This window comes from Exophiala mesophila, assembly GCF_000836275.1.
Source record: "Exophiala mesophila strain CBS 40295 unplaced genomic scaffold supercont1.4, whole genome shotgun sequence".
NCBI classification, from domain to species: domain Eukaryota; kingdom Fungi; phylum Ascomycota; class Eurotiomycetes; order Chaetothyriales; family Herpotrichiellaceae; genus Exophiala; species Exophiala mesophila.
The window spans coordinates 2,534,953-2,559,887 of NW_015622507.1; the positions used below are offsets into that span (position 1 = coordinate 2,534,953).

General features: G+C 50.8%; 8 protein-coding genes across 11 annotated transcripts; 5 read left to right on the plus strand and 3 right to left on the minus strand.

Moving 5' to 3' along the window:
• Positions 1–124: 124 nt before the first annotated feature.
• Positions 125–2,863, plus strand: PV10_06061 (tRNA dimethylallyltransferase). Its single transcript, XM_016370810.1, has 2 exons — positions 125–417; positions 482–2,863. Exons 1-2 carry the CDS (start codon positions 319–321, stop codon positions 1,847–1,849), a joined length of 1,467 nt encoding a protein of 488 aa, XP_016223103.1. The 5' UTR covers positions 125–318; the 3' UTR covers positions 1,850–2,863.
• PV10_06062 lies at positions 616–3,393 on the minus strand. 4 transcript variants are annotated; one of them, XM_016370813.1, is made up of 3 exons: positions 3,227–3,393; positions 2,177–3,130; positions 616–2,123 (listed from the first exon to the last, which is right to left on the minus strand). In XM_016370813.1, exons 2-3 carry the CDS (start codon positions 2,814–2,816, stop codon positions 1,894–1,896), a joined length of 870 nt encoding a protein of 289 aa, XP_016223106.1. In that variant the 5' UTR covers positions 2,817–3,130; positions 3,227–3,393; the 3' UTR covers positions 616–1,893. The 4 variants fall into 4 exon arrangements, with proteins under 4 accessions (XP_016223106.1, XP_016223104.1, XP_016223107.1 ...); XM_016370811.1 differs by lacking the exon at positions 3,227–3,393 and having other exon boundaries at positions 2,177–2,819; positions 2,888–3,130; XM_016370814.1 differs by having other exon boundaries at positions 616–3,130.
• A 418-nt stretch (positions 3,394–3,811) lies between these two features.
• Positions 3,812–5,909, minus strand: PV10_06063 (uncharacterized protein; the record flags this gene model as incomplete). Its single annotated transcript, XM_016370815.1, has 3 exons — positions 3,812–4,923; positions 4,982–5,735; positions 5,792–5,909. The coding sequence occupies 3 exons, from the start codon at positions 5,907–5,909 to the stop codon at positions 3,936–3,938; spliced, it is 1,860 nt and encodes a 619-aa protein (XP_016223108.1). The 3' UTR covers positions 3,812–3,935.
• A 258-nt stretch (positions 5,910–6,167) lies between these two features.
• Positions 6,168–7,231, minus strand: PV10_06064 (uncharacterized protein). The gene has a single exon (XM_016370816.1). The coding sequence runs from the start codon at positions 7,032–7,034 to the stop codon at positions 6,570–6,572; it is 465 nt and encodes a 154-aa protein (XP_016223109.1). The 5' UTR covers positions 7,035–7,231; the 3' UTR covers positions 6,168–6,569.
• A 996-nt stretch (positions 7,232–8,227) lies between these two features.
• PV10_06065 (uncharacterized protein) lies at positions 8,228–10,941 on the plus strand. Its single transcript, XM_016370817.1, has 7 exons — positions 8,228–8,508; positions 8,597–8,764; positions 8,827–8,882; positions 8,941–9,025; positions 9,082–9,808; positions 9,874–10,615; positions 10,667–10,941. Exons 1-7 carry the CDS (start codon positions 8,433–8,435, stop codon positions 10,715–10,717), a joined length of 1,905 nt encoding a protein of 634 aa, XP_016223110.1. The 5' UTR covers positions 8,228–8,432; the 3' UTR covers positions 10,718–10,941.
• An 800-nt stretch (positions 10,942–11,741) lies between these two features.
• On the plus strand, positions 11,742–15,348 carry PV10_06066 (uncharacterized protein; the record flags this gene model as incomplete). The annotated part of the gene is made up of 1 exon (XM_016370818.1): positions 11,742–15,348. The coding sequence occupies exon 1, from the start codon at positions 11,914–11,916 to the stop codon at positions 15,346–15,348; it is 3,435 nt and encodes a 1,144-aa protein (XP_016223111.1). The 5' UTR covers positions 11,742–11,913.
• A 1,091-nt stretch (positions 15,349–16,439) lies between these two features.
• PV10_06067 (uncharacterized protein) lies at positions 16,440–18,699 on the plus strand (the record flags this gene model as incomplete). The annotated part of the gene is made up of 7 exons (XM_016370819.1): positions 16,440–16,719; positions 16,780–16,970; positions 17,029–17,170; positions 17,226–17,540; positions 17,600–17,734; positions 17,791–18,120; positions 18,179–18,699. The coding sequence occupies 7 exons, from the start codon at positions 16,440–16,442 to the stop codon at positions 18,697–18,699; spliced, it is 1,914 nt and encodes a 637-aa protein (XP_016223112.1).
• Positions 18,700–19,654: 955 nt separating this feature from the next.
• On the plus strand, positions 19,655–22,303 carry PV10_06068 (uncharacterized protein; the record flags this gene model as incomplete). Its single annotated transcript, XM_016370820.1, has 1 exon — positions 19,655–22,303. The coding sequence occupies one exon, from the start codon at positions 19,655–19,657 to the stop codon at positions 22,301–22,303; it is 2,649 nt and encodes an 882-aa protein (XP_016223113.1).
• Positions 22,304–24,935: the final 2,632 nt, after the last annotated feature.

The following is a 24,935-nucleotide window of genomic DNA, read 5'->3' on the forward strand; positions in this document are numbered from 1 at the left end:
GAGTATAAAGTCGAAAAGTGCAATTTATATACGGTGGAGTATTGAGGACACCACGGACGTCTCTTTTTGAAATGAATTCAACCTCCATCAACTCGTATATCCATACCATTAATCCAATTTCTATGTCGAGGATTGAGAAATCTACAGGATGGATACGGTCTCATTACAATCCTCCGTGTGAGAGCTACTACCTATGAGCTCTGCGGCAAAAACCTCAGTTCGGACAAGGATGCTCTGATCCTCACAGATTTTGTTTCGTCTTTTCCATACTAAAATGTTGCTCACATTCAGAATGACCTAACCTCCCAATACCAATTCATGTCTCTCATTTCCAGACGCTTATACACAATGGCGCTTCGACCGCCTGACAAACCCCTTCTCGTTGTTCTAGGTGCAACAGGAACCGGAAAATCAAAGGTTTTCATTACACAATCATTCTGTCCATCCACAAAGATATACATCGGCTGATCACTCAAGATAGTTGGCCGTAGAACTAGCCACAAAATTCAACGGCGAAATCATCAATGGTGATGCCATGCAAATGTACAAGGGCCTACCCATCATAACGAACAAAATTCCCGAAGCCGAAAGAAACGGTATACCACATCATCTACTGGATTTTATTGCATTACACGAGAAACCATGGAAGGTTCATCAATTTGTCAAGGAGAGTCTTCGTGTGATTGATGAGATTCGAGAACGAGGGAAACTTCCTATCTTGGTAGGTGGGACGCATTATTATTCACATGCGCTTTTGTTCAAGGATGCGATTTTGGGGACGGAGGACGAGGTTGAGGATGAGGGTCATTCTGATGATGATCAGTCGGATCATCAGTGGCCGATTTTGTCACAACCGACGAATGAAATCTTTTCCAAGTTGGAAGAGGTAGATCCTGAAAGTGCCAGTCGATGGCATCCCAAGGACAGGCGAAAGATTCAGACGGCGCTTCGAATATGGTTACGATCTGGAAGGAAAGCATCGGATATTTATGCTGAACAGCAAGCTCGTCGGGCTGACTCTGCTCGCCTATCCACATCATCCGACGCCAACGACCAAATCTCAAAATCTGAGACGGGTTTACGATTCCCGACACTGCTTCTGTGGCTCGAGGCCGAAGATGCTGTACTCAAAGAACGTCTCAACAAGCGTGTTGATTCCATGATTGAAGATGGCCTGATTTCCGAGGCACGATTAATGGCACAGGTTGAAGCCAGTCTGAATAAGACAGACAACCCTGTCGATCGCACCAAGGGCATCTGGATTTCCATTGGATATAAGGAACTTGAGCCTTATCTCCAGGTGGAAGAAACAGGAGCCCAGGGCGATTCAGAACCCAACTCGACGCAAAAGAAAATCCTGCACGAGGCGATCGAAGCCGTCAAAGCAGGAACACGACAATATGCCAAGAGGCAAAATCGTTATATTCGCGTTCGGCTGGCGGATGCATTGGCTGACGCTGGACAGCTGCGACGACTGTTTCTCCTGGATAGCACCAAGCTAGACCAATGGGAGTCGATGGTGTTGCAGCCAGCGGAAAGACTGGCAAATTCGTTCTTGGAAGGTAATGAGCTTCCGTATGCAGCGACGCTATCCTCCTTAGCGGAGAAATGGCTGGGTAAGGTTGGAACTGGCAACAATAATGCGAAGCGTCTTGCTCGGACGTGTGAGGTTTGCAATAAGGTTCTGATGACGGACCATGAGTGGGATGGTCATCTCTTAAGTCGCGGCCATAAGAATACGGTGGCGGCACAGAAGCGACGGATGAGACAACTTCACCAGCCTTTGGAATCGGCTTCGGCTTCGGCTTCGACGACAGGGACTTCGAATATTGACACAAGCATGCCCTGAGTTGCTTGTCCTTGGGGATGAGTGTCTGGCAGGCAGCGATATCCTCAAGTTGGTCCGTCTTGGGGTTGCTCCATTGGTTGTGATGGCTGTAGTGGCTGTGGTGGTTGTGTGCCTTGTTGAAGTTGAGGCAGGCCTTGCAATCGCCATTTCACAAACTTGGCTGAGAGAATGTCACCATGACCAGTCTCAACGGCCTTGTAAACTTCAATGACGGAACTCTTCTCTCGCTTGCGAATTTTCCAAACGCCTTCTTCAACCACCACACCTTTCAACCCTAGAAGACAATGTCAAACATACCCACCACCCTCTGAATTGGCACAAACTCACATTCCAGAAAACTCGACGCGAAATTAATACACGCCTGACCATCCCACAGCCCTCGACCCTGAAGCCGAACCTTCTCCGGAATAGCCTGCGTATCAAGTTCTTCCACCCTTTCCAACAACCCCTGATGATTCCGATATCCGACCACAATCTTCGGCACACCCAATAAAAAAGACTGCGCCCAAAACTTCAAGAGTTTCCTCTCAAACTTGACCTGATCCTTTTCATTCTGAATCAAAGCCGTGGTCTTCAACTCCACCCAATTGACCTGCTGGGACTTATCCACCGGTTTAAAATCCTGCACCGCATCAACCTCACCCCCAATAACAATCTTTACCTTTCCAAACCCCGTCCTCACAATCGAACAATATTGAGCATAATTACTCACAACCATCTTCTCCCTCGACTCAATATCCTCCCTCGTCGCATCCGACCACGGTTTATCCAGTAAAGCCACCGTCTCGAATTTATATCCCCAATAGCTCATGAGATCCTGCGACATGGCGCCAGGATGTGCGGGGGCGGTGTATTGGTTCTGGCGACTATCCAATTTCTTCTCGTGACTTTCTTCGATGAAAAGTGTATCTTGGAATACGGTGGCGTTCATTTCCCAGTCGTCTAGATAACTGAACGGGGATACCATGATCTGTTACTGGGAAATGAGTAGGAGTTCTGATGTGATCATAGCAGGTTTCATCTTGTATGTTTTCACACCTTGGTCATCATTCCTCGCCATGTAATGATGTCAGTCTCCACTTTTGATCCTGTAGTCTTTTCATGTTCGATGATTGCGTCGAGTAGACTGTCGAGATGTTCGTCTACAGAGTCGTCTACATGGCGGAATGTATCGAAGCCGGCGCTCAAGTCGCAGGGAAGGAGGGGAGGGTAGTAATATCGGAGGCTTGAGGCATCGTGTCGAAGTTGGTGCTCTTCGTCGTATGAGAAACAGGTGATTTCCTGGAGGAAGTCAGGTGAATTCATGTCAGGTTGACTTTTGTTTTAAGGTCGCGGTTGTATAGCTGTCTGGTATGTACTGGCCTTGACTGGACTTACTCTTGGACGTCGTATAGCGGCCTGCCCACCTGCGAACAGTCTGGGGTTTCCGTCAAATCGGTGGATTTGCGCCATGACAAACTCCCTTCACACAGGCAGTGGCATTTTGAGTGTCTCGTCCACTAAATCCCCTTTGCTATCGTGTCGAGAGTCTGGTCGAAGGAGGGTATATTCCGCGGCAATAGAAATGTCTTGTGTTGAGTACAATTGAGAATGACATCGTTGGAGAAAGAGACTCAACACACGTGACTCCGCGTGGAGTTCGCAGGGAAGGCGCGTTGACTTGCAAACCTTCCTAATTTTTGGAAAGCGCAACGCGTGTCCCTGCGTCCTTCTTTTAAAAATGTACAGGATGCTGAAAATGAAGAAGAGAAGAGTGTCTCTAAGATGCACGGGACCATGAAATTCTCACTTTTGATCAACTTGACCAGAGGAACAAAATATAGGCAACGTATAATACAAATTCTTTCAGATGCCTATATATCTTAGTCTATTTAGTTGTCTCATTCTGTCATGCAGTCGTGCACAACAAAGCCCTACACTACCCAGTACCAAAGCCATCCCAAGAAGACTCCTGGCAAAACCCATTGATACTCGCTAGCCCAAAGCTATTGTCATGGTATATATAGGTTGAGGATTGGACCGTATGTGAAATCCAGAAGGCGAACCAAAGAGATCTTGAAAGCTCTCGACTCTCTGAAACATTCTCCTAGACCATATGCTTATCCTGGAGTTGATCAAACGTAATCTTTCGATTCTCAATAATCCGCTGACTGTCTCTGGATATTGAGCGACTCAGAGGAGCGAGGTGGTCGAAGCTGATGGTGCGGTTGTCGATGATGCGTTGACTGTCTTTTGTCGTCGTACGGGTCAAAGTATCGTCAGGACCGTTGAGACTGTAATTGAACTGCGGCCAGGATGTCATGGCAGAGACGGGGATTTGATCAGGATCACCACGGCTGAAACGATTGTTGACGATGATGCTGTTGCGTCTTCTAAAGTCACCACTGCGACGAGAGTTCTTTGGAAGAGGTTGATTGTGACTGAGAATAGTGACTTCGATGGGTCCTTCCTCGTCCTCGATCGGTTTGACGCCACGCCATTTGAGGAATGCGTTGAGGCCAGGGATGGATAGACCGTGGACGACGACACTGAATAGAACTAACCAGTAGATGACCGGCACCATGGCTCGAGTGAGAATGTTTTCTTCTGCGGTCAGGGCTTCGCCTGAAGGTGGGAAGAGATGTTTGGTGTGTTCGACATAGAAGACTGCTCCGATACCGATGGGGCCGAAGTAGCCTAGGAAAAGGGCTTCTTTCCAGTTGCGGCAGATCTGGGGATATAGTTTGTAGGTTGCGAAGATGGCGGGAATGCGGCGGCAGAAGAGGACGAGGAAGCCCAAGCCAATGAGGCGTGGGTATGTAATGCCAGTTCCGTCGGGGTCGTTGAAGTCGGACCAGGGGATAATGGTTCCAATGTAGATGAACCCACCGAAATTCAGGAGAACGTCGATTGAGGAATTCACTTCGTCATGTCTTCTTTCGAGTTCAGCCAGGAATTTGCCATCCCAGTTGAGTGCACACCCAGCTGAGAAGCAGGCAAGCAAGTCATTGGTACCGATGAGTCCGCATGTTCCGATGAGGAACAAGCTGAGAGCTGTTGGCCAGAGTAAGAATGCCTCTGTGTCAATCCAATTCCTGCAGAAAAACGTTAGTTGGAAAAGTTTGATAGGATGGGAAAACCGGCTGGGCTCACTTTCGAACACCCCATCTCGTCAGATACATGGAACCATAACCACAAACAGCTCCGTAGACAGCACCCATTGCCACGTAGTACAGCCAGGTTTCAATGACCCAAGAGCCCAGAGCCTTGCCAACGCCTCCTTGAAGTCGGCCAACATCATCTGCCCGAGCTTCGAGTAGGGCACGGGTGACCACGTGGGCCACTGCTTCCGTAACATTGCTGGCCAGGCTCTCTGCTTTAAGGTCCAGGGCTTCTTGGTGGTCAGCCATTTCTTGTTCGAGTCCGGCATGATCTGCGTGTCGGATGAGGTAGGTGGCCAACATCAGGAAAGGAAAACCGAAGCCGTCATTCGCTCCAGCCTCGGCCGAAATCATCTCTCTCAATGGACGACGGACGTATTTATCGGCAAAAGGACCTTTGGCAATCGACTGGGACAAGACGGGGTCTGTACTTGTGACACAAGCGCCGATGGCAAGGGCAGCGAGGAGAGACAGTTTTGGGATCGTGGCCAACATGCAGGCGGCAGTGCAAAGCCACATGACACACATGATGAGGATGAGGAAGAGAATCATCTCTTTCCATCTCTGCAGAGGGAACTTTGCTGGAAGTTGATAACCGGCGATTAGAAGTTGAATGCTGATCACCACCCGACACATTCCAAGAGTGATTTCACTCTGCTGGTTTGGATCGGCAAAGCCCCATCGCGTGGCGTCGAGGAACCTCGTTGACACAGGCCCTACAATAATACCAAAGATAACAGCGGGGACTGTCAAATAGAATGAGTTCACGGCAAAAATGGAAAAGGGAGGATTTGATGCGTACGTGCTTCCCCAAGATACCACAACTGCTTGATCTTGATGGATTGGAAGCCATAAGCAATCATGAAAAAACCCAAAACGCCAAGAACAATGTTCAGCTCGCTCAGATTGAGAGTAGGCATGGCGAACTGTGAGGATTCGACCCTCGAAAACAATCGAGGGCACTCAATAAAACAGGGTATCAAAACATCGAAAAAGCAGACGCGATATATGTGAAGAGAGGATGGAAACAGAAGGAAAACGGGTGAGAAAGAAGTAGTATGACCACAGCCGCCAGCGGACGTGTAGGTCACTCGGGTCGAAGAGGAGGTGCAGAAATTGGCGAAGGAAGTTCTGGATGTGGCATTGGCTACCATGTAATATTCGCAGACCCTCCAAGAGACCACCCATCAAGGTCGTCAGCCAAGGCCATCGTCTGTGGCATGAAACTCTTGTCCATGGCATGAATCAAGTTGTCCAAGGGGCTCCGCCGCGTTATCAGACAGGGTCACTCAACATATGGGATGTTCCATTGGGCGGAACTGATTTTGAATCAATGACCGGGGCGGCCTTGGCGGGTTTGGCAATGGATACGCTTCTTGGCGGAATCCATGGCCCAGTACAACTTCAATGCCAACAATGCCAAGGGAGCCCGTCATCCTCCCCTGATCCAAAGCTTTCCGCCAAGGGCTCTCGGAGTGCGTATGCCGATCGCCCAGAATGTCAAGTCGGAACAAACAGGAGGCGGATCGTGAGACTCGGCCCTGCACTCTCTGCTGCTTGTTCTGCTTGATGCGTGCAGATCATTTGAGAATCACGTTCAAGTGGATGTTGCTCTCATATCTTGGTGAAGCTTGGGTTCTAGGCAGTATCTGAAGTGCTTCAACAATGCCCCAAGGAGCAAGACCTGCGGTCATCGAGCAGGCCTCAACTTGGAGCGTGTCTGGTGTTAAGATTGCAAATATTCTCAATGCGGAACCACTCCACCAAGAGGCCAAGGCCGTCAAGCTTCCGACAAAAGGGTTAGAATGAGGCAATTCTTTGGCGATGGAGATAGCTGTTCGTCGTGAGAGTAGTGTTGATAACCCTCGTACTGCCGGCGGAAAATCTGCTGCCTTCAACATATCAAACGCTAATCGAAGGGCAAGCATGATTCTGGCTGATGGGAACACTTGATACACCATCACTGACATGCCACGTCGGAAGAGTCGAATGTGACCTTGGACCACATTCGACCACGAACCTAAGACCCGGTCACACACCTGCATGGATCGATATGACAAGCTTTCTCGGCGTGGCTGAGAGTGTGTCTTGTAAGCCCATGGGTTTCAAGGACAGCACCGGTGTGACATGGTAGTCTGTGAGCGATATATAGAGACATTCTGAGCGTTAGTCTTCTCTTTTGGCAAGAAGCACATTCCTTTTGCGGTTCGCGATGAAAGATAGCTTCGTTGATGGACCTTTTGGGACTGAGCCGCGTGGCCGCCTATCACAATTTGACAAGTGGACGAGGAGCATGCCAAGATGCCGCTGCTGATGCCGCTCTCACAGTGTCACCATCACTGAGATGCTGCAAGACTGTCACGACTGTCGACGAAGACCGTATGTAGAACGGAGAACTTGATTGCAAGCGTGGTTTCTAGCTTCCGCGTGGCTATGTCGATCATGGTTGATATGTTGCTAGTCATGGATGTGCGCCAAGTCATAATTCCCGAGTCATGAGTGAAATGGTTACTCCTGCCTTTTCAAAAGAAACTCACCACGTTTTCCCTTTGTGGAGGCTTACGGAGTGTGTCTCCCATCTGCTGATATTTCTTCTACATTTTCATTGCAGTGTGACATGAGACATTAAGCAATGAACAATATACGCGATGCTGTGATGTAGTAGTTTCAGGTTCTGCAAAGAATTAGGTCTGGTTGTGCCAGAGTATTATACACTCAAGTAGCTTACCTGAAGCACCCTGACATTTTGGGTTGTCATAGGTAAGGTCTAACGAGAGACACTCACCCAACGACCCCGTTATGGGCCCCTCGGCCCCCAGAGGCTCCCCAACCCCAACCCCCGGAGCTCTCGGGCCATCTAGCCACCCACCTATGGTAGGCCTCCCATCGTCAGTCCCGCAATAATTCAGCTCGCTCCAAATCACCAGCATATTTGACTTACTCAGATAGCCGTCGACCCAATCAACGATGAATGAATCAAGCTGCTCAGTAACACTGCCTACGGCTGGATAAGTGTCTCTCACTCTAGTGTAACCTTTTAGCAAGTCAGTCAGCAACCTCCATCGACATTATTGACGCATGGTGAATGCACATTCCTCATCATTCTGACCCGCTACCCGGAGGAACCGGGGCCAATTCTGTCCAGGCATACCGCAACAACAGCCAAAACACCAAGCACACTTATTGTCACTGTGCCTGTAGCTGTTCTAATTCTCAAGAAGTTGTTCTGAGTACGTTGCCGGCGTCAGACTCTGTCAGGGTCTCGACTGGATCTTGACTCACACTAACAATCCAAAGCCGCCGCCTTGATGACACACACACAGCATTCTCACCGCACCCTTGTCTGAGTCAAAGACGACCATGCCTAGCATCTTTACTTAAATACCTTACCTAACCAACGAGTCTCTACCCTGCGGTCCACGTCGCAGGTCACACGACCAATCATGGAGGAAGTGGTCACATACACATCCGGGGATATTTCATCACCGCCTGATGTTCGTCTAGTACATTTCAACGACGGTGAGATGTCCACGATACAAAACCCCTGATCTTGTTGACCCGCAGCACATGGACTAGTGACTGACGACTCTGACTTGCTGCCAATTAGTCTACCATCTGGATGCCTCATCTGCTGAACCTGTCGGTGGCATTGCCCGATTTCAGTCTGTCGTCAACTACTATCGCTCTGATGAGAGGTTCAAGGACCAGCCGAATCTCCTCACCTTTTTCTCGGGCGATGCCTTCAATCCGAGTCTCGAGAGCAGTGTCACTAAAGGTATGATCAACTCCGGACTCAGCTGCTCAGTCGAATGAGACACTTTCTGATGAGAGCGTCAGGAAGTCATATGGTGCCAGTTTTGAACAATATCGGTACGGACGTTGCTTGTGTCGGGGTATGTTGCGTGAGGTATCCAAGAAATGACTCTTCTTGAAGCTGATGTATGGCTACAGAATCATGACTTGGATTTCGGCATTCGCCAGTTCAGGAGTCTCGCTTCTCAGTGCACTTTCCCTTGGTTGCTTGCAAATGTACTAGGTAGGTCTCGATGTCTGAACGTCAGATTTGTGGACGAGGCTGACCGGCCATGGCAGATCCAGCCCTCGGCGACGATGTCCCCCTGGGCAATGCAACCAAGACCATAATGCTCACGAGTTCCAATGGGATCAAGATCGGCGTGATTGGATTGGTGGAGAGAGAATGGTTGGACACCATCAATTCCTTGCCTCCAGATCTCATCTACAAATCGGCTTCGGCCACCGCCATGGAGCTCGTACCGGGTCTGCGAGAGCAAGGTGCCGACATCATCGTTGCAGTGACCCATCAACGAGAGCCAAATGACAATAAACTCGCGGCCAAGACTCCTGATGGACTCATCGACCTGATTCTCGGTGGCCACGATCATTTCTATCAGCACAATTTGATCAACAGTACCCATGTGCTCCGGTCAGGGAGTGACTTTAAACAACTGAGTTATCTCGAAGGCCGAAGACAGCCGGCGAATCCTAAAAAATGGACCTGGCAGATTGTCAGGCAAGATGTTACATCTGCTGTTCCCCAAGACCCAGACACGGTGAAGCTAGTCGACACGCTGACAGCCAAGCTTAAGGTCAAGTTGGAAAAACCATTGGGGTTTACTGCTGCCCCGCTAGACGCAAGATTTACCACGGTTCGGCTCAAAGAGTCCAATGTGGGTAACTTTGTATGCGACATGATGAGAGCTCACTATTCGGGCGATTGTTGTATCATTGCAGCTGGAACCATCCGAGGCGATCAGATCTACCCACCTGGAGTGTTGAAGTTGAAGGACATTATGGACTGGTAAGTCTCCTCTCCCGCCATAGGTACGGGCGCTTGAGTTGCTACAGCTGCCTGACAAAGACTAGCTTTCCGTTTGAAGATCCGACCATTGTCATACGAATCACCGGCGCCGCAGTGTTGGCGGCCATGGAAAATTCCGTGTCAACTTACCCAGCTCTAGAAGGACGGTTCCCTCAAGTGTCCAACATCTCATTCGAATTTGACCCATCTCTCCCACCTAATCATCGTATCAAGTGGCTCAAGATCGGCAACCAGCCCGTCGACCTGGAAAAGAAGTACGTTGTTGTCACGCGAGGTTACATGGGGCGCGGTAAAGATGGATTCGACTCGCTCCTCGTGCAATCTGAAGGCGGGGAGGCTGAAGAAATCGTTTCAGAAGAGAATGGAATCCTTATCAGCATGATGTTACGACAGTATTTCATGTCGTTGAAGATTCTTGGCAGATGGAAGCATTGGAGCAAGAGTATGAATCGACATTGGGAAGGGGTTCATGAAGACCTCCATTCGATGCATCCAGTGATTGAGCCAAACCTCCAGACTGGCAGAGACCAAAAGTCTGATACTACTGCCGCCGCCTCCACCAATACCACCAACACCCAAGAAGCTGGAACGACGACACCACTTGACGACTCGGAGGATGAAGAAGGACAACATCGCATTCCCGTGTCGATTCCCAAGTGGAATGAGAAGGAACTGCAGATTATTAGAAGGGTGACCCGCAAATGGCGACGATTGGCAGGACTCAAGGGTCATTCTAGCTGTTGTGATAACGTGGCAGAAGACGAGTTCACGGTGGACTGGACTCGAGTGAGTGATTTTGAATCCAAAAACTGAGGATCTGTTACTGATTGAGAGCAGGCCATTGTACCAAGACTGGAAGGTCGCATCCAAATCACATCGTCCAGTTAAGATGATGATCTCTGCAGGGCTGTTGATATATCTGGCGATGGGAACAAGATCCATCCATCGGCCGTAGCTGTTGTGTTTAGGGTTGGACAGGCGGAAAGATGTATTGACGAACGTTTGCTCACTCGAGAGATCTTGGTGTCTCGATATGAGTCCTGTCGATAGTTAGCACAGCCTAGTCCCAATAACGACCATGCAACACTTCATCAGTAGCCAAGGTCGTTGTCACAGGCGAGTCTCATGCCTGGGGACTTGTCTGATCCAGCATCTGTCTGGTCTTTAGACCAAGTCTCACATGGCTCGCGGGGCAGGTCCAGAAATACTACTAAACTCCGGCTGCAAGGCGAATAATTCATCTTACATGCCGGTGGCTGTAGTACTGGCTTGATGAACCATGTCAGTATGCATCCCGTGACCTATCAAACCGCATATTGACAGCTGGCGAGTTGCCTCGTATCCTGAGAATTTCCACCCACTTGGCTTGCAATGAGAGGCGCCTTCCTCCCCCGCAAGTCGAGGGTGCGATGCGGCAGGCAGGTGCGGCTGCCGAAGTGATCCATCGCTCTTGCCCACATAAACGGAGCAAAGCCAAGTCATGAACAAGGAAGGTGCGTACTTGCAGGTGTCTTGTCTTAGGGAAGGTGCGAAGGAAAGCTTGACCAATTACTTTGTTGAGTGGAGAAATCTGCGCACATCCCACGTCTCCCTGGACCCTAACGCCATCCTCGTTTATCCCTACGAGAAACAAAGTACAGCTTCGAGTCAGCAAGACATCAATACAATACGCCCTGTTCTGTATCATTTGCACATCCCAACGCCGTCACATCCCATCCCGTGGCCTCACAGGCTTCCTCAGACACACCTTGCCATTCAGTGGCAAATTTGAGTAAAGGGAGGAACAAAAAAATGACTGACAGAATTGGTCCTACCATGACGATACACAGAGGGCTAGATGATGCCACCTACATGCAGCTTAGCCCCATCGAGGGGGTCACCACATTAGCTGCTTTTGCACTCGACCACAACTCATTCAGCCAGCAAACACATTGACATTGACGAGGCTGGGGTTGTGATGTCGACAACCTCCCCATACAATGTGTCTTCAGCCTGATTCTTTCTCATATCTTTCACTCTCATCACGGGGTATTGGCAAAATCGTCTACCTGCCTTAATAATTGGCCCTGTTCACCTTTGAGCAAATGTCATCGTCACCAACAAACGCTGCTCATCTCCGTAATGTCCGGGTAGCCTTCGCGCAGGCACTTAAGCCCGACGATACCAACGACTTGAAGGCGCTGCTGGAGAACCAAGATGTCCTTCGACACGTGGACGAAAATTACTTGCGTGAACTACTCGGCCGGGCCATTGGACATGGCAATGAAGATGCTGTCAGCCTCCTTCTTGCTGCCAATGCAAAGACAGATGTCACGGCTGGATATGGTCCCATCCATCGTGCAATTCGCAACCAAAAAGCAAAATCCCGCTGCACCATTATCAACCTTCTCCTCGACCACAACAGTGATGTCGACTTTCGTGATGCGGACGGCAAGACTCCTCTCATGGTCGCCACCCTTCGTGGGCAACTCGATGTCGTAATCACACTCTTAGCACACGGTGCCGACCCAAATGCAGTTGACAACAAAGGCAAGAACATTCTCCACCGCATGGCATCCGACAGCCCGCCCGGCCCCCAGTGGAGTCCAGATCTACTGTCCTTGCTCGTTACCAAAGTCACGGATCGCGAAGAACGTGATGCCGAGGGGCGAAGTCCCCTGTTATGGGCCGCTGCTAAAGGTTCCACTCAAGTCGCCGGTGCGCTGCTACCTTCATCCGGTGCCAAACTGGTCAATGTCAACCAAGTCAATGACCATGGCGACACCGCCCTTCATCTGGCTGCAAGAAACAACCAGCCAGATATGATCAAGCTTCTCCTTTTTTCTGGGGCCAACATCGAAGCGACAAGTGACGGGAAGTGGACTCCCTTGCTCGTTGCGGCAAAGGCTGGTCATGAAGCGGCCATTGATGCTCTTTTGACCCATGTTCCCAGCGCATATGTCAATGCTCGAACCTCATCGGGCATGACGGCCCTGCACTGGGCTGCTGAGAACGGTAAGCTCGCGGCAGTTCAAAGAATTCTCAAAGTTCCTTCCGTCCACAAAAACATCAAGGATAGCTTCGACAGCACCCCCTTGATTCGAGCAGCTCAACGTGGCCACTGGGACATTGTCGAGGAGCTCCGGCCTCTGGTCCTTCAGGGGCCGACCGATCGTCTGGCCCGCAAGGCGTGCGAGCGCTTCCGAGCCGCCGTGGTCAACTTCTTCCAGGACGATCGATCCCCGACCGGATTCAAGAGTAAAGTCGACAGGCATACAGTTTGGCAGGTTCTTTACGCCCGAGGAAAAGACCCACACAAGTTTGCAATTCCCACGATCTATGACGATATCGAAAGCAGGAAGCCCGATTTCAGATGGATCCATCTCCCTGCAAACAATCTTTCTTGGCTCGAGGCCATCCTAACCAAACATTTTCTCGAGCGCAGGTCCAAGGACCTCTCGCCGCTAAAAGCGCTGCTGAGGTTGTTTGGACGTCAGCAACATCGCGGCTCCAAAGTTCACTCCCGCTTCATGCGACCCTCGTGCAAACGTATCCCCATTACGAGAACACGACCCTTGGAGATGCCCGAGCTGAATTCCGCCACTTCGCGGAGATCATCTCACTCAACCCAGGCAGAGATAAACAGTGCTCTTCATTCAACCTTTCGACCCCGCCCGCCGAGTCCAGCTTCCATGACAGGCCCGCAACCACCACCACCCCGAGTACAAGGTTCGGTTCAGCCTCAGCAGCAGCAAGAGGTCGAAGACATGATAGTGGTATTCATGCCATATCTCCACTGGGAAAGTGACGAGAATCGACGTGCATTGACCCAGTCGATCAGACTGCCTCGACACCAGATGAGTAGTATTGGAGCGGAGGAAATGGCTCGAGTGATCAAGGATGAACTGCTGATCCATGGCTACCCGGTTGACAGATCTACCGAACTGCACCCCCGGCGAACCTTGGACCAGTTCAAACACCACAGCACCGACACCGACCCTCAGGACGTCGACCAGGTCGTCTACCGGTACTGCAAGAACAACAATGAAGAAGCCAAGATTTACATGGTGGACCAACTGTGGTTGGTTACCGTGGGCGATCTCCTGATCACCTGCTTTCCTGAAAGATGGGGCCAGCCACGTCGAGATCCTCTCAATTTGTTCGATGGCGTGGTTGAAGACATCAATTCCACCACCCGACCTCCGGTGCGCAACGTGTACGAATTGAGCATCCTGATTACGGAACGCTGCACAGGAGTCTTTGATCGTCATCAATGGGGAGATGAAGAGCTGTTGTTTGCAGAAATGTTTGAACTGAGTATCGGTATCTTGACCCGTAAAGAGACGGCATTGTTTAGCCGATTCAAGAATGATTCCATGGTCGCAGCACATTGGCTCAAAGAGCACGGCAAGAACAGTGCATTGTACGAGAAGCAACTTGTCAGCCCTCAAGAAGACTATGCACACCAACATTCTGCTCACCTTGACTCGGACATCGACGCTCCGACCGAGTCTACCGGGAGTATTGCTCAAGACCATAAGCTGGAAGCAGATGAATTCGTGAACAAACTGCTGAACATCGACGAAGAGGCCGCCCTGTTGGTGGAGTGTAAGGATATTGAAGACGAACTTGAGATTCTTTCAAACGTCCTCCGGCAACAAAAGCAGGTGTTGAAGAATGTCGAAGACGAGCTCCGAGGTTCCAAGACAGTAGCATACCACCAACGCTTAGATGCATATACCAAGCTAGGCGAGCAGCAGAGACTGGTGGATGCCGATATCACTGATTTGGCTCGCATGGCGCGACAGGCCAGAAGCGTAAATGACAACCTTACCCAAATCCTGGACTTGAAACAGAAGCACGCCAATGCGGTCGAAGCACGGTTTCAACGGGTCCAGGCCCAGGAAACCGCCCGTCAAGGACAAACGCTCATGGTTTTCACCGTGGTCACCATTGTTTTCTTACCTCTGAGCTTCCTGGCAACTGTTTTTACTATCGATATCATTGAGTTTCCGCGGCCGCCCGATTCTGGTTCTGGCGAACTCCATCTCGGCTGGGTGCTGAAGTATGTCCTGGGAATAGGACTTGGAGTGAGTGTTCCACTCATTTTCTTTGCATTTGTGGTAGGAGACTTGAAGGCCTGGTGGGCTCGACGCGGCATGACCATGTCACATTCGAACTCGAAACAGGCTTCCAGCAAGTCGGACGACGGTGTCCGCGATGTCAGCCATCTTGGTCTAGACTCTCGATGGCCTCGGGCTATACGTGGACGAAGACGAGTGGAGGCAGGCGATGGAGAACGGGGTGAGATTGAGGATGACAAGATGCTTCCGTTTCAAAGACCTCCGACTCTGAACCCACGAATCTCGAGAAATTCCGTGCCGACAGCACTTCCTAACCTGGTGTTACCAAACAGACCAGCTCTGTCGAGTATGGAGTCGGATCGTAGCGCGAACCCAATTCGTCGTCTCAGGCGTACCGTCACCGATCGCACAGAAATGTCGGCTGCAACGGAGGATTTGGAGGTCGGACGCACATAAGAGCGGCGATGAAAGGGGATAAGGCTCCTTTCCCTTGCCACTTTGGGCGTTCACGGGTTCTTGCCACAATCCCACTACCAATTGACTATCTAGTAATATCGCTAGCAGTGCATAGTCATAGCGCTTCATCGCTGATCCTGTCTAATGTCCATTGTTATTGCCTGGGTCTTTATCAAGTCGCCGAGGTCTTTTACTCAAAAACCTGGTATATGTCGAGAACCGCCCGGAACCGGAAACACAACTCACCTCGGGGAATGGTCGTTCGGATCCGGATGCTCGGGATGGGCTCGCTTGGGTCACTTGCCCCAGACATCAGCAACTTTCATATGGCCCATAGACACAGTATAGACATCAAGGATCTTCAGGCCGAGGTTGGACCTGACACGAGAAAGATCTTCTTCCTTGCATGTTTGATCCAATCGAGATCAGGCGTGAACCGCTCAAAGCCGTTGTTGACCAGACATGGTTCGGCCGGCTACATCCAGTAGGACCACTTCAGTCTCTTCTTGTTTCCCGTTGCACCAGTCACCATCATGGCCAATATGGGGTCTGCATGTTTTACAGCGGCAACACCCCGGATCGAGCGGTCCACCAAATCTTGTCAGTAAGTTTTGATGACTGTGGTCATACAACGATATAGTACTCTCCGGCTCAGAGCATGCTGTCAGGAATTGATTTTAGGTATCCCGCAGTCATCGTATACAACCGGTGCCCACCGCCGTCGAGACCCACTCAGCCTTTGATCACGAGGACTTGAGCAGCTCTTAGCCATAGGGCTTCTCATTGGCGTAAGACCCATCGCGCAAAGTCGATACCTCCCCGCAGCAACCCCAGACCATGAGTTCCCCATACGGCTTCTTGAGCCCCATCTCCCCCAGAATGGAGCTGCCTCGGTGACTAGGTATATGAGTTTCGGCTTTGAGTCGAGGCACCAGGAGGTGTCGAACCAAAACATTGATATAACACCACCACAACCTCGTTCGAGCACGCGCTTCTTTCTGATCAAGGTCCGTAAGTTCGAAAGACAATAGTGCAATATAGCCAAGAGGACAACAGAACCGACTCTCCTTGGACCAAGTTGCACCGCTACCATGGCCGATTCGGGTCTTCGACACCGTGGTCACCACGACCACACTCCTGACGAGCTGACTGAACTTCAACGCCTCGAACTCGAGCACGCTCAGCGAGATGCCGGCGCTCTTGAAGATCTCCAGAACTCGGATGCCCTTGTCACCGATCAATCCAAGTTCACTGGACGGTATTACTTCCGAATGGCAACAGCATGTTTCTCTATCAGTATGGGTACTACTGGTTCATACTTCGGCTTCACCTGCCCGGCGTCTCTGCTGACCTACATCAATGAGGATATTGGTAAGCATGTCCCCACCCAGTCGCAGTGAAGAGATTCAGTCTTGATGACTTGAACAACAGGACCCAGCAACAACGCTAGCTTGGTCTCCATCATCTGGACTGCTGCTTGTGCCATTGCGATTATTCTTTTCGGTCGACTGTCTGATAAGTTCGGCCGAAGATGGTTTGTCGTTGGAGCTTCTTTCATGGGTGTTATCGGAGGTATCATTGCCTCTCGGGCTCAAAATATGGACACACTCGTCGGCGCAAATGCAAGTCCCTATTAGTCAATAACTGTGAGCGAAAGGGCGGTTTACTGAATCTTTCTAGGTCTTGATCGGTCTCTCTGGTGGTGTCCACACCTGTTATGGTCTGACCATGGGTGAACTCGTCCCCAACCGCTACAAGACTGCAGCCTTCTCCGCGGTCGTGGTTCTGTGTTTCGTTGGTATCTCCTTTGCGCCAATCATTGGTGGGTTCTGTCTTGTTGACACCGAAATGGTCTTCGTCTCTAACGCTTGAAACAGGCTTCAGGCTCATCAAGCTTGGCCCAGGTTGGAGATTCATTTACTATATCTATATCATCTTCATGGCTATCGCGACCATCTCGCAGTTCTTCTTCTACAAGCCGCCGTCATTTAAGCAGCTTCACGGTGGAAAAAGAACCATCATGCAAGAAGTCAAGCGTATTGACTTTGTCGGATTGTTCCTTCTCACCGCCGGAATGGTGCTCTTCATCCTCGGTATCTCGTGGGGTGGTCAACCCGTTCCATGGAAGTCAGCACAGATTCTATGCCTTCTTATCATCGGCTTTGTGCTCTGTGTGCTGTTTGTCCTTTGGGGTAAGGGGCTTTTCCCGATCCAACATACACTTCGTTGGACTGACGATATCGCTCAACAGAGATCTATTCCAACGTGCCCAATCCTCTCATGCCTATGTATTTCTTCAAAGATGTCAGAGGATTTACCTGCTTGGCAATTATCGACGCGATATCCGGAGCTGGATATGTTGCGCCTTCCGTCATCTGGCCTATGCGTAAGTATATATTCATCTTGACTGTTTCAACGGCGAGGCTGACCTTGACCTCACAGAGGTTGCTAATATATACGCTGCTGGTTCCAATCCTGTCGGCTGGGAAGAACAGGCATGGTTGACCTCAGCCGTGACATTCGCCATCGTCGGAGGTATCGTGTTCTGGGGAGCTATTCTGCCAATCATCAAGCATGTCAAGAAACAAATGATCTTGATGGCATTGATGGTGCTCGCCTTCTCCGGAGGTCTCGTTGCCTCGAGCAGAGACAACAAAGGTCGAAATGCGGCATTTGCCTTCCTCTCCATGTTTGCCGATGGTATGCTCGAGATCACACCACTGTCATTGGTGCAAATTTCTGCCAACGATGCCGATCTAGGCACGGTCTTTGGTAAGTACTTGTTCGCCAACATGCCTAATAAGAACTTTGTGCTAACATGAGAATTCAGGAATTATCTGTCTCTTCAGAACTGTCACTGGCTCGATCTTCACTGCCATCTACCTAGCCATCTTCCAAAACACGCTCCCTGAGGAAATCGCCAAGTTTGTCCCCAGCGCTGTCGAGGCCGCTGGACTTCCCTCCTCATCTCTTGATGAACTAATGACGGCTGTCGGCGATGGTACTGCCGATGCTCTGAACGCGGTTCCTGGCATGACCGGCGGCATCCTCAATGCCACTCTCGACGCTCTTGTCGATGCCAAGACTGCTTCCTTCTCCTACATGTACTATGCCACCATCCCAGTCAATGTCATCATGCTGGGTGCAGTTCTTTTGATGAAGGACTACGACAAGCTTCTTACTACTCACGTCCCTCGACAAGTCTACGCCAATGGTGAAGGTGTTGAGCACCACGAGAAGTTCGGCGACGTTGAGGGAAGCCCTGCACACCCAAGCTCCGAGAAGGTACAGAACCTTGAGATTGAAGCTGCCGCCGCTGGCAGTAACTCCGACCGCGAAGATGTCCGCTAAACGGACAATTCGCGAGCTTTTTCCTAAGGTCCTGCCTTAATACCCAGGCCTGAAGTGGTGATGGATGGATGTATGCACTTTAGAGTGTCATGAGCGCCTCAAAGCGGTGGATGGCGTGTATCTAGCTATCAAGGAGACAAGTATTGTCGCATTTACGTCCCTAGTTAAATATATTGCGAGGCGCAGCTTGCAAATCTCGCGTTGAGACATTTCCAATGCAATGAATCGTTCAGAATGCTGATAGTCAGCGCCGACTGGATATATTTATCCAGTAGAGGGATTCTTTGTATAGGCGTGAAATCACACTCTCTCGTCCCTTTCTTTCTGATGCTTGAGGCTGATTGCTGCACATCCGTCGTCTCCCCAGTTACAGTAGCAAGGACGTTTGCTTTGTGAAAATTCAATCCTGCCGGGGTGTATTGTGCTGGCCTTCATGCATTGCCTCCCATCCTTTGAACGTCGCCGAGGTAGTCACACAACCCTATGGGCCAATCATCGTTCTGGCGGAACCGCATCGTCCATCATTCGAGACTGAGTCGAAAAAGACTTTCTGACTACAGAGCTTGGTGCCTCGGGCGCCAAAATGTTGCTTGTGCGCTTAGTCGTTCCCTTGGTACGTCCCGCATTCTTTGTGACATCGCTATCGAGCCAATGGCAGTCTTGGTGGAACCGCATTGTGACGCAGAGAAAACCACAAACATGGCACGTGATATACCTATGACGAGGGGCTTCCCGTGTCTGGACCGAAAGTTTGGAGTATCATCCCCGTAAATGGGGTGGACGAGCCGGGGTGGCGACGGTGGTAAGTCAGGTCGAGTCCTATTTTTCGGCAGCCTTCCAAAACTAGGTGAAGGTGCCTCTGCTCTCTTCTCTCCTCCAAGCGCAAGGCGAGATCCTTTGGCAGTCAACGGCATAGGTGGAGACATGCATGGCGACGACAAGGACGCATACCCATATGGCAAAGCCGAGAAAGCAATATCAGAGCTGCGACCGTTGCCGCCAAGGTCGACGGGCCTGTGACGCGGTGACAAATGGCGCGAATCCGCTGCAGCGCGGTGCCGCACAGGTGGTGGCCTGCTCAAACTGCCAGAAATCGAAAAGAAAATGCACATTCAACTGGCTCCAGCAACTCCCGCGTGGATCACTACCGGAAAGGCTGAAACAAAAGTTCTCCAAAGACTACGATTTCGTTCATTATGAACGAGAGTTGCAGCCTCTCAGGATGCCGCGTCTGCGTCCACAGCCTGCGAGCCCGTCAGGAGACATGCCCATGGACGCTCCACTCCAACCGACTTCCGGCTATGGAGATTGCCACCATGCGCAGGATGCGCGCTCCGCTGATTTGGCGATTGACAGTGGTTCTCTTCCCTGGACAGGAGATATATCGGGTACAGCGGCTCACACATCTGGCTATGCGCCACAATCCTCTCATAGCCTGGGGACTAGTCAGTCCGAAATTCCGGCTTCTGACGTTGGTGGAGAAGAAGGCTTCCTAATGTCGAAAAGGCTCGACGAGGCAGGGACTGTGATGACGTTTGACACCTGGGAACCGCCATCATCATCATCATCTTCATGGCCCGCTCATCTACCAATAGTCGGTTACAAATTGTCCCTCGGGATTCCTAAGGGCGTAGAAGAGTACGCAACAACCGCCCATGCAGGTCCAGGCCATGCCACAGAGATTGGAGGCGCGCCTCATGGCTCGTTTGCAGCAGATCAATCGATTTACCAGCCTGTCCATTACTCTCCAATAGACTGTTCCACTCCATCGCGGGAAGCAGAAGTCAGTGGCCAGGAGTTACAGCTAGTACAGAGGTACACCAAAGGTCAAATTTCCAGAAAGCTCCTTCAAATATACCTCGAAAGTTTTGAGAACATTCCAGCACTCTACTTTCAAGGATGGAACTGGCGATATATCCAAGACCACACCCCGCTCCGTGGGAGCTTCAGTTTCTTGCAATTGGCCAAGAATCTCGACAAGATGCTCGACCCGCTTCGCAGGCAACCTCTCAGTCAGCAAGACAGTCTCAAAGCTTCAAATGCTCTCACATACGCTCTCATGGCGTTTGCCAGCCAATGGCTTCAACCAGACCAAGCCAAGTCGGCAGAATTTACAGATCAGTGGGCCATTCACACTGCTGGGACAAAGTTTGGAGAAGTCCAATCCCCTTTGCAGCAAGAATTGCAGCGCGAGGCGGAGGATGCGCTTCGCAGTTGTCTGGGTCTCACATCGTTTCAAGTGATCCTCGCCCAGCTGTTATTCTCATGGTTTCGCAAACCTCGGGTTGCCGACAAAACCCTTTTTGGCACGAGTCCAACTCACCATGAATCCACTTCACCCCAGTCGCCTGGGGCTCACAGTCCTCTCGATCATACCGTACTTGCTGTCCGACAGCTTCTCTCTTGGAAAAGAGACATCATTTCATCGGCAAACGAAGCGGCCGATTCCATTCCACGGAGCGGGCTCGTGTTGTCGAAACTCATTCCTCGGCAAGGCTATCTGGCTTTCAGTGTCATGTTTCGTTTCGGAGTCATGTGCGACACCACAACGGCAGTCATGAAAGACCGGCTTCCAGTCATTCCCGACCAGGAATCCGTCTTTGAGATCGAGGATGTCGAGCCGTCAGAGTACTCAGCCTCGGAGGCGGTGTTCAGTGCAAATCGAGCAGTGAGCATGTGGGATTCTCTGGCTCCCGAATCGGTCTGTAAGTTTGGCATGACAGCTCCACGATGGCCATGGACGGACGAGGTGGCGGCACGAGTGCTTCAGGAGGTTCTCGCACTAAAGAACCTTCTTTGGCGTAGGTTACCTGTCATACAGACCAGTATAGCCGGTGTCTCGGCCCCGTACGACCTCGAAAAACACATTGGAGAAACGTGCCAAATCTACCAATATGTGACGAGGCAGTATTCCGAATTTCTCGAGGACTGTCGGGCTCACCTTGCCCAACTGTCCTTGAAGCTCAAGTCGTGGTATCTCATGATATGTAGTCATTGGCATTTGGCATGCCTGATTCTGGCTCGTCACATCGAACTTATTGATGAGACTGGCCAATCTGAATCCGTTCAGCGTTCGCTGCGCCAATCGTCGGCTTTGGTTTGGGGAATTCGAAAAGATAACGCTTATGCCATATCGAGAGTGGCCAGCGTAGCAACCCTGCCCGACTTTTGCAGCATGAGCTGTGCACGTGAGGACAAGTTCTTTTTCTTTGCTGATCAAGGTGCACTGACCACTGAGCCATGGTCGGAGGTACTCTACCAAAGTATCACAAGGTCCTGCGAGATTCTGTTTTTTTGGATTGCGTGCACCAAAGAACCCAGTCTCGATCCCGATCAGCTGGTCTGGCTCAGGGCAAACACAAACATTCTGGATTTGATCGAAAATGTGTCGAGTTGCATCGAGGCCCTGAAATACTTGGGCGGTCGCTCGGATCACATCATGTGCACCGCCATCTCCATGGATTTGCGCCTCCAAGAATTGAAGATGGACACATCACTTCAAACGCAGCCTGGCGGCCTCGGATGGCGAACCTGGGGCCAGGGTCCTACCTATGACTATTTATTTTCCTACGATCATCTTAACTATAGTGACCCTCTTTTTTGATCCAGATATTCCCAAGTCCTTGAGTGGCGATGCCAGGCTACGTTACTTCCAGGAGAGTTCGGTCATCCACAGAGTCCTTCCTTTGACCGTCCCAAGAACGGTGGGTCACTTGAATCTCTTCTGAAGGCAAAGTGAGGTCACCAGATACTATTAAATCGCTCAGAAGTTCTCGGTGATCGGGGGGAGCTCAGTTCTGGATGATGGTAGCCGTGGCTTTATACTTGGTCATAGGGGATAAGAAAGTATTGAACCATTCACCTTCTGGCTTGCTGCTCTCCAGAATGACGAATTCGGCTTTCTCGTCGACAAAAGGCTGTGCGTGTCGATAATGCAGATTGAGGACCGAACACTCAACTGCTTGACCAACCTTGATGACGCCTGACGTTCCAGAACTTTTGCCATCCTGAACCACTGTGCCGTCTTCAGAGATTAACTCGTCGTAGGCTCGGAGAATGGTAGAGTAAGGTGTCAACCAATCGGGGCCCCATTTGGCGCAAGTTTCGTCCGAATAGTCCTGGGTATTGACGTAGTTGGGCATCAGACAGTTCAAAGCGATGCCATCGCTCTTGTATAGGAAGTGAGCGGTGCTGCGGGTCAGCGACAGCACGGCTGCCTTGGTCATGGCGTATTCGACGGCGCACGGGAAGGGGTATATGGCAGTGCAAGATGACATCAGGACTGCTTTGGGCTTGTAGTCGCCATTCATTCCAGCTTGAGTTTTCTTGGATCGCCGTACGTAATGGATGAACCATAACAGGCTGTAGTAGACGCCGATTTGATTGATCTGGGTGGTGAGCATCTCCGGCTTGGTCGGCTTGCTGTCAAGATCACCGACGGTGGTTACGGCCAGCGGCTCCACGCGTACAACTCCTGCGTTTGCGGCAAGAAAGTCCAGGCGTCCGCCACTCCAATCGAAAGCCCTCTGGTACAGTTGGGCTTGCGACTCCCATGATCCCACGTCCGCGTGCACAAAGATGTGCCGCTCCGGATTCAGCGTCGATTCGATCTTTCGATATTGCTCCGGTCTTACGTCCGCCACCACCACTTTCCAATCCGGCTTGGAGAGTAGATGCTGTGTCAGGGCTAGGCCCATGCCACTACAAGCACCTGTGAGGCTGGTCATTAAACTGTCGAGACATCATGCAAAGGAGAGAGAGAGAGAGAGAGAGAGAGAGAGAGAGAGAGAGAGAGAGAGAGAGAGAGAGAGAGAGAGAGGCAAGTTCCTTACCTGTCACGATAGCGGTTTTCAAATGGGGTGCCATGGTGTGTCTCACGTTGACCGTTTTGGATTGTGTTCTCCAGACGGCGTTGGAGATTCCATGCCACAATTGTAGATATCTAGCCTCCCTTTCCCTTTATGTTCCAAGTCAAGCATAAAGCCGATATGAGTGTAAGTACGAGATGATATCCAGTGCTGAGGACTATCTAGCATACTATTGGCCTCTACAGGTGGCCGTAGAAGTGTGACTACCCTCCCCTCTCCGTATGAGAGCGAACAAACTCCTGCTCTTTGACGGACCGCTCACAGCTCCAGTCAAGCTGGAGAACGACAGAGTCCAGTTCCGCGGCGACCGTGGTCTGGGTGGATTTCGAGCCCACAGTGCGGAGGCGAGCTGGAGGCGGGGACAGGGGGCACGGGGAAGGGAAAGGCACATGAGGCCCGAGGCCATCACTAACCACTAACCCAGTATTCGTTCCTTGGTCTGACTAGCAGTTCATATCAGTCTCCTGGTGGATGTGGAGCACGTAGACATCCGTGGGTCCACTTGCGGTTCCCCTCAAGCCGTGATTGGCCAAGGTGTGTATTGAACTTAGGATCCGACGCGTTCATCACTTTGTCCCCGTCGAAGAAATGTCAAATCATCAGCATGCCTCCACCCCAGGACATTTACCTCGGAGGTATCCCGCGGAACGTGGTCTGGCGGGTGATGCTCTCGGTGACTTGATGTATGCATTCTGGAAAAAGGACACGCAAGCAGAAAACGATGGCCACGGTCCAAAACACAAGAATGTACTGTGGCCAATTGCTTTTCCCCAAACCTTCCAGCCTTCCAACCACAGTGTCAGTGGCCAAGATTGTGACTCGACCTTGAAAACACAGACGCGAGTTCGACATTTCGAGAGTGCCATCCCAACTTTTGCAAATACTCTCCTCCGCCAGTGGACACGTCTGGAATTGCTTGATCTCAAAGATGACGGAACTGGACTCGAGTAAAGGTGCTCTGGCATGGCTCTCGAAAGCAGGTGTTCCGGCTTTGAACTGTCCGCCCGGAACAAAGATGCATTTATTGGACTTGGGACGACTTGAGGCTGATGAAGGATGGTGAGTCAAGTCCAATGCCCAAGGTTTTTCCTTCTGCTGGTGAGAAGTGAGCATTCTGACTGATTCAAAATCGACATTGTGGGTCGTAGGTTTTTTCAAGGAGGCAATACCAGTACTTTGAGCCAGAAAAATCCAGAGAACAAGAGACGCACCATGATCTGTATCGCAGCCTTGATCGAATATCCTGGACTGGGACTCATATTGTTTGAGACTGGGTGCGCTGAAGATGTCGACACTGTAAGTTGAATTTTGACCCCAACACTCGACAGCCCACCTCCGCCACCTTTCCATCTTACGAGTTTCAGCTTT

Coding starts and splice junctions, on each gene's coding strand:
- PV10_06061 (XM_016370810.1), top strand. CDS start 319: ATGTCTCTCATTTCCAGACGCTTATACACAATGGCGCTTCGACCGCCT. Junction 418..481: donor CAGGAACCGGAAAATCAAAG/GTTTTCATTACA, acceptor CACTCAAGATAG/TTGGCCGTAGAACTAGCCAC.
- PV10_06062 (XM_016370811.1), bottom strand. Junction 2,124..2,176: donor CGCGTCGAGTTTTCTGGAAT/GTGAGTTTGTGC, acceptor ATTGTCTTCTAG/GGTTGAAAGGTGTGGTGGTT.
- PV10_06064 (XM_016370816.1), bottom strand. CDS start 7,034: ATGCAGGTGTGTGACCGGGTCTTAGGTTCGTGGTCGAATGTGGTCCAA.
- PV10_06065 (XM_016370817.1), top strand. CDS start 8,433: ATGGAGGAAGTGGTCACATACACATCCGGGGATATTTCATCACCGCCT. Junction 8,509..8,596: donor TCTAGTACATTTCAACGACG/GTGAGATGTCCA, acceptor GCTGCCAATTAG/TCTACCATCTGGATGCCTCA. Junction 9,026..9,081: donor GTTGCTTGCAAATGTACTAG/GTAGGTCTCGAT, acceptor CGGCCATGGCAG/ATCCAGCCCTCGGCGACGAT.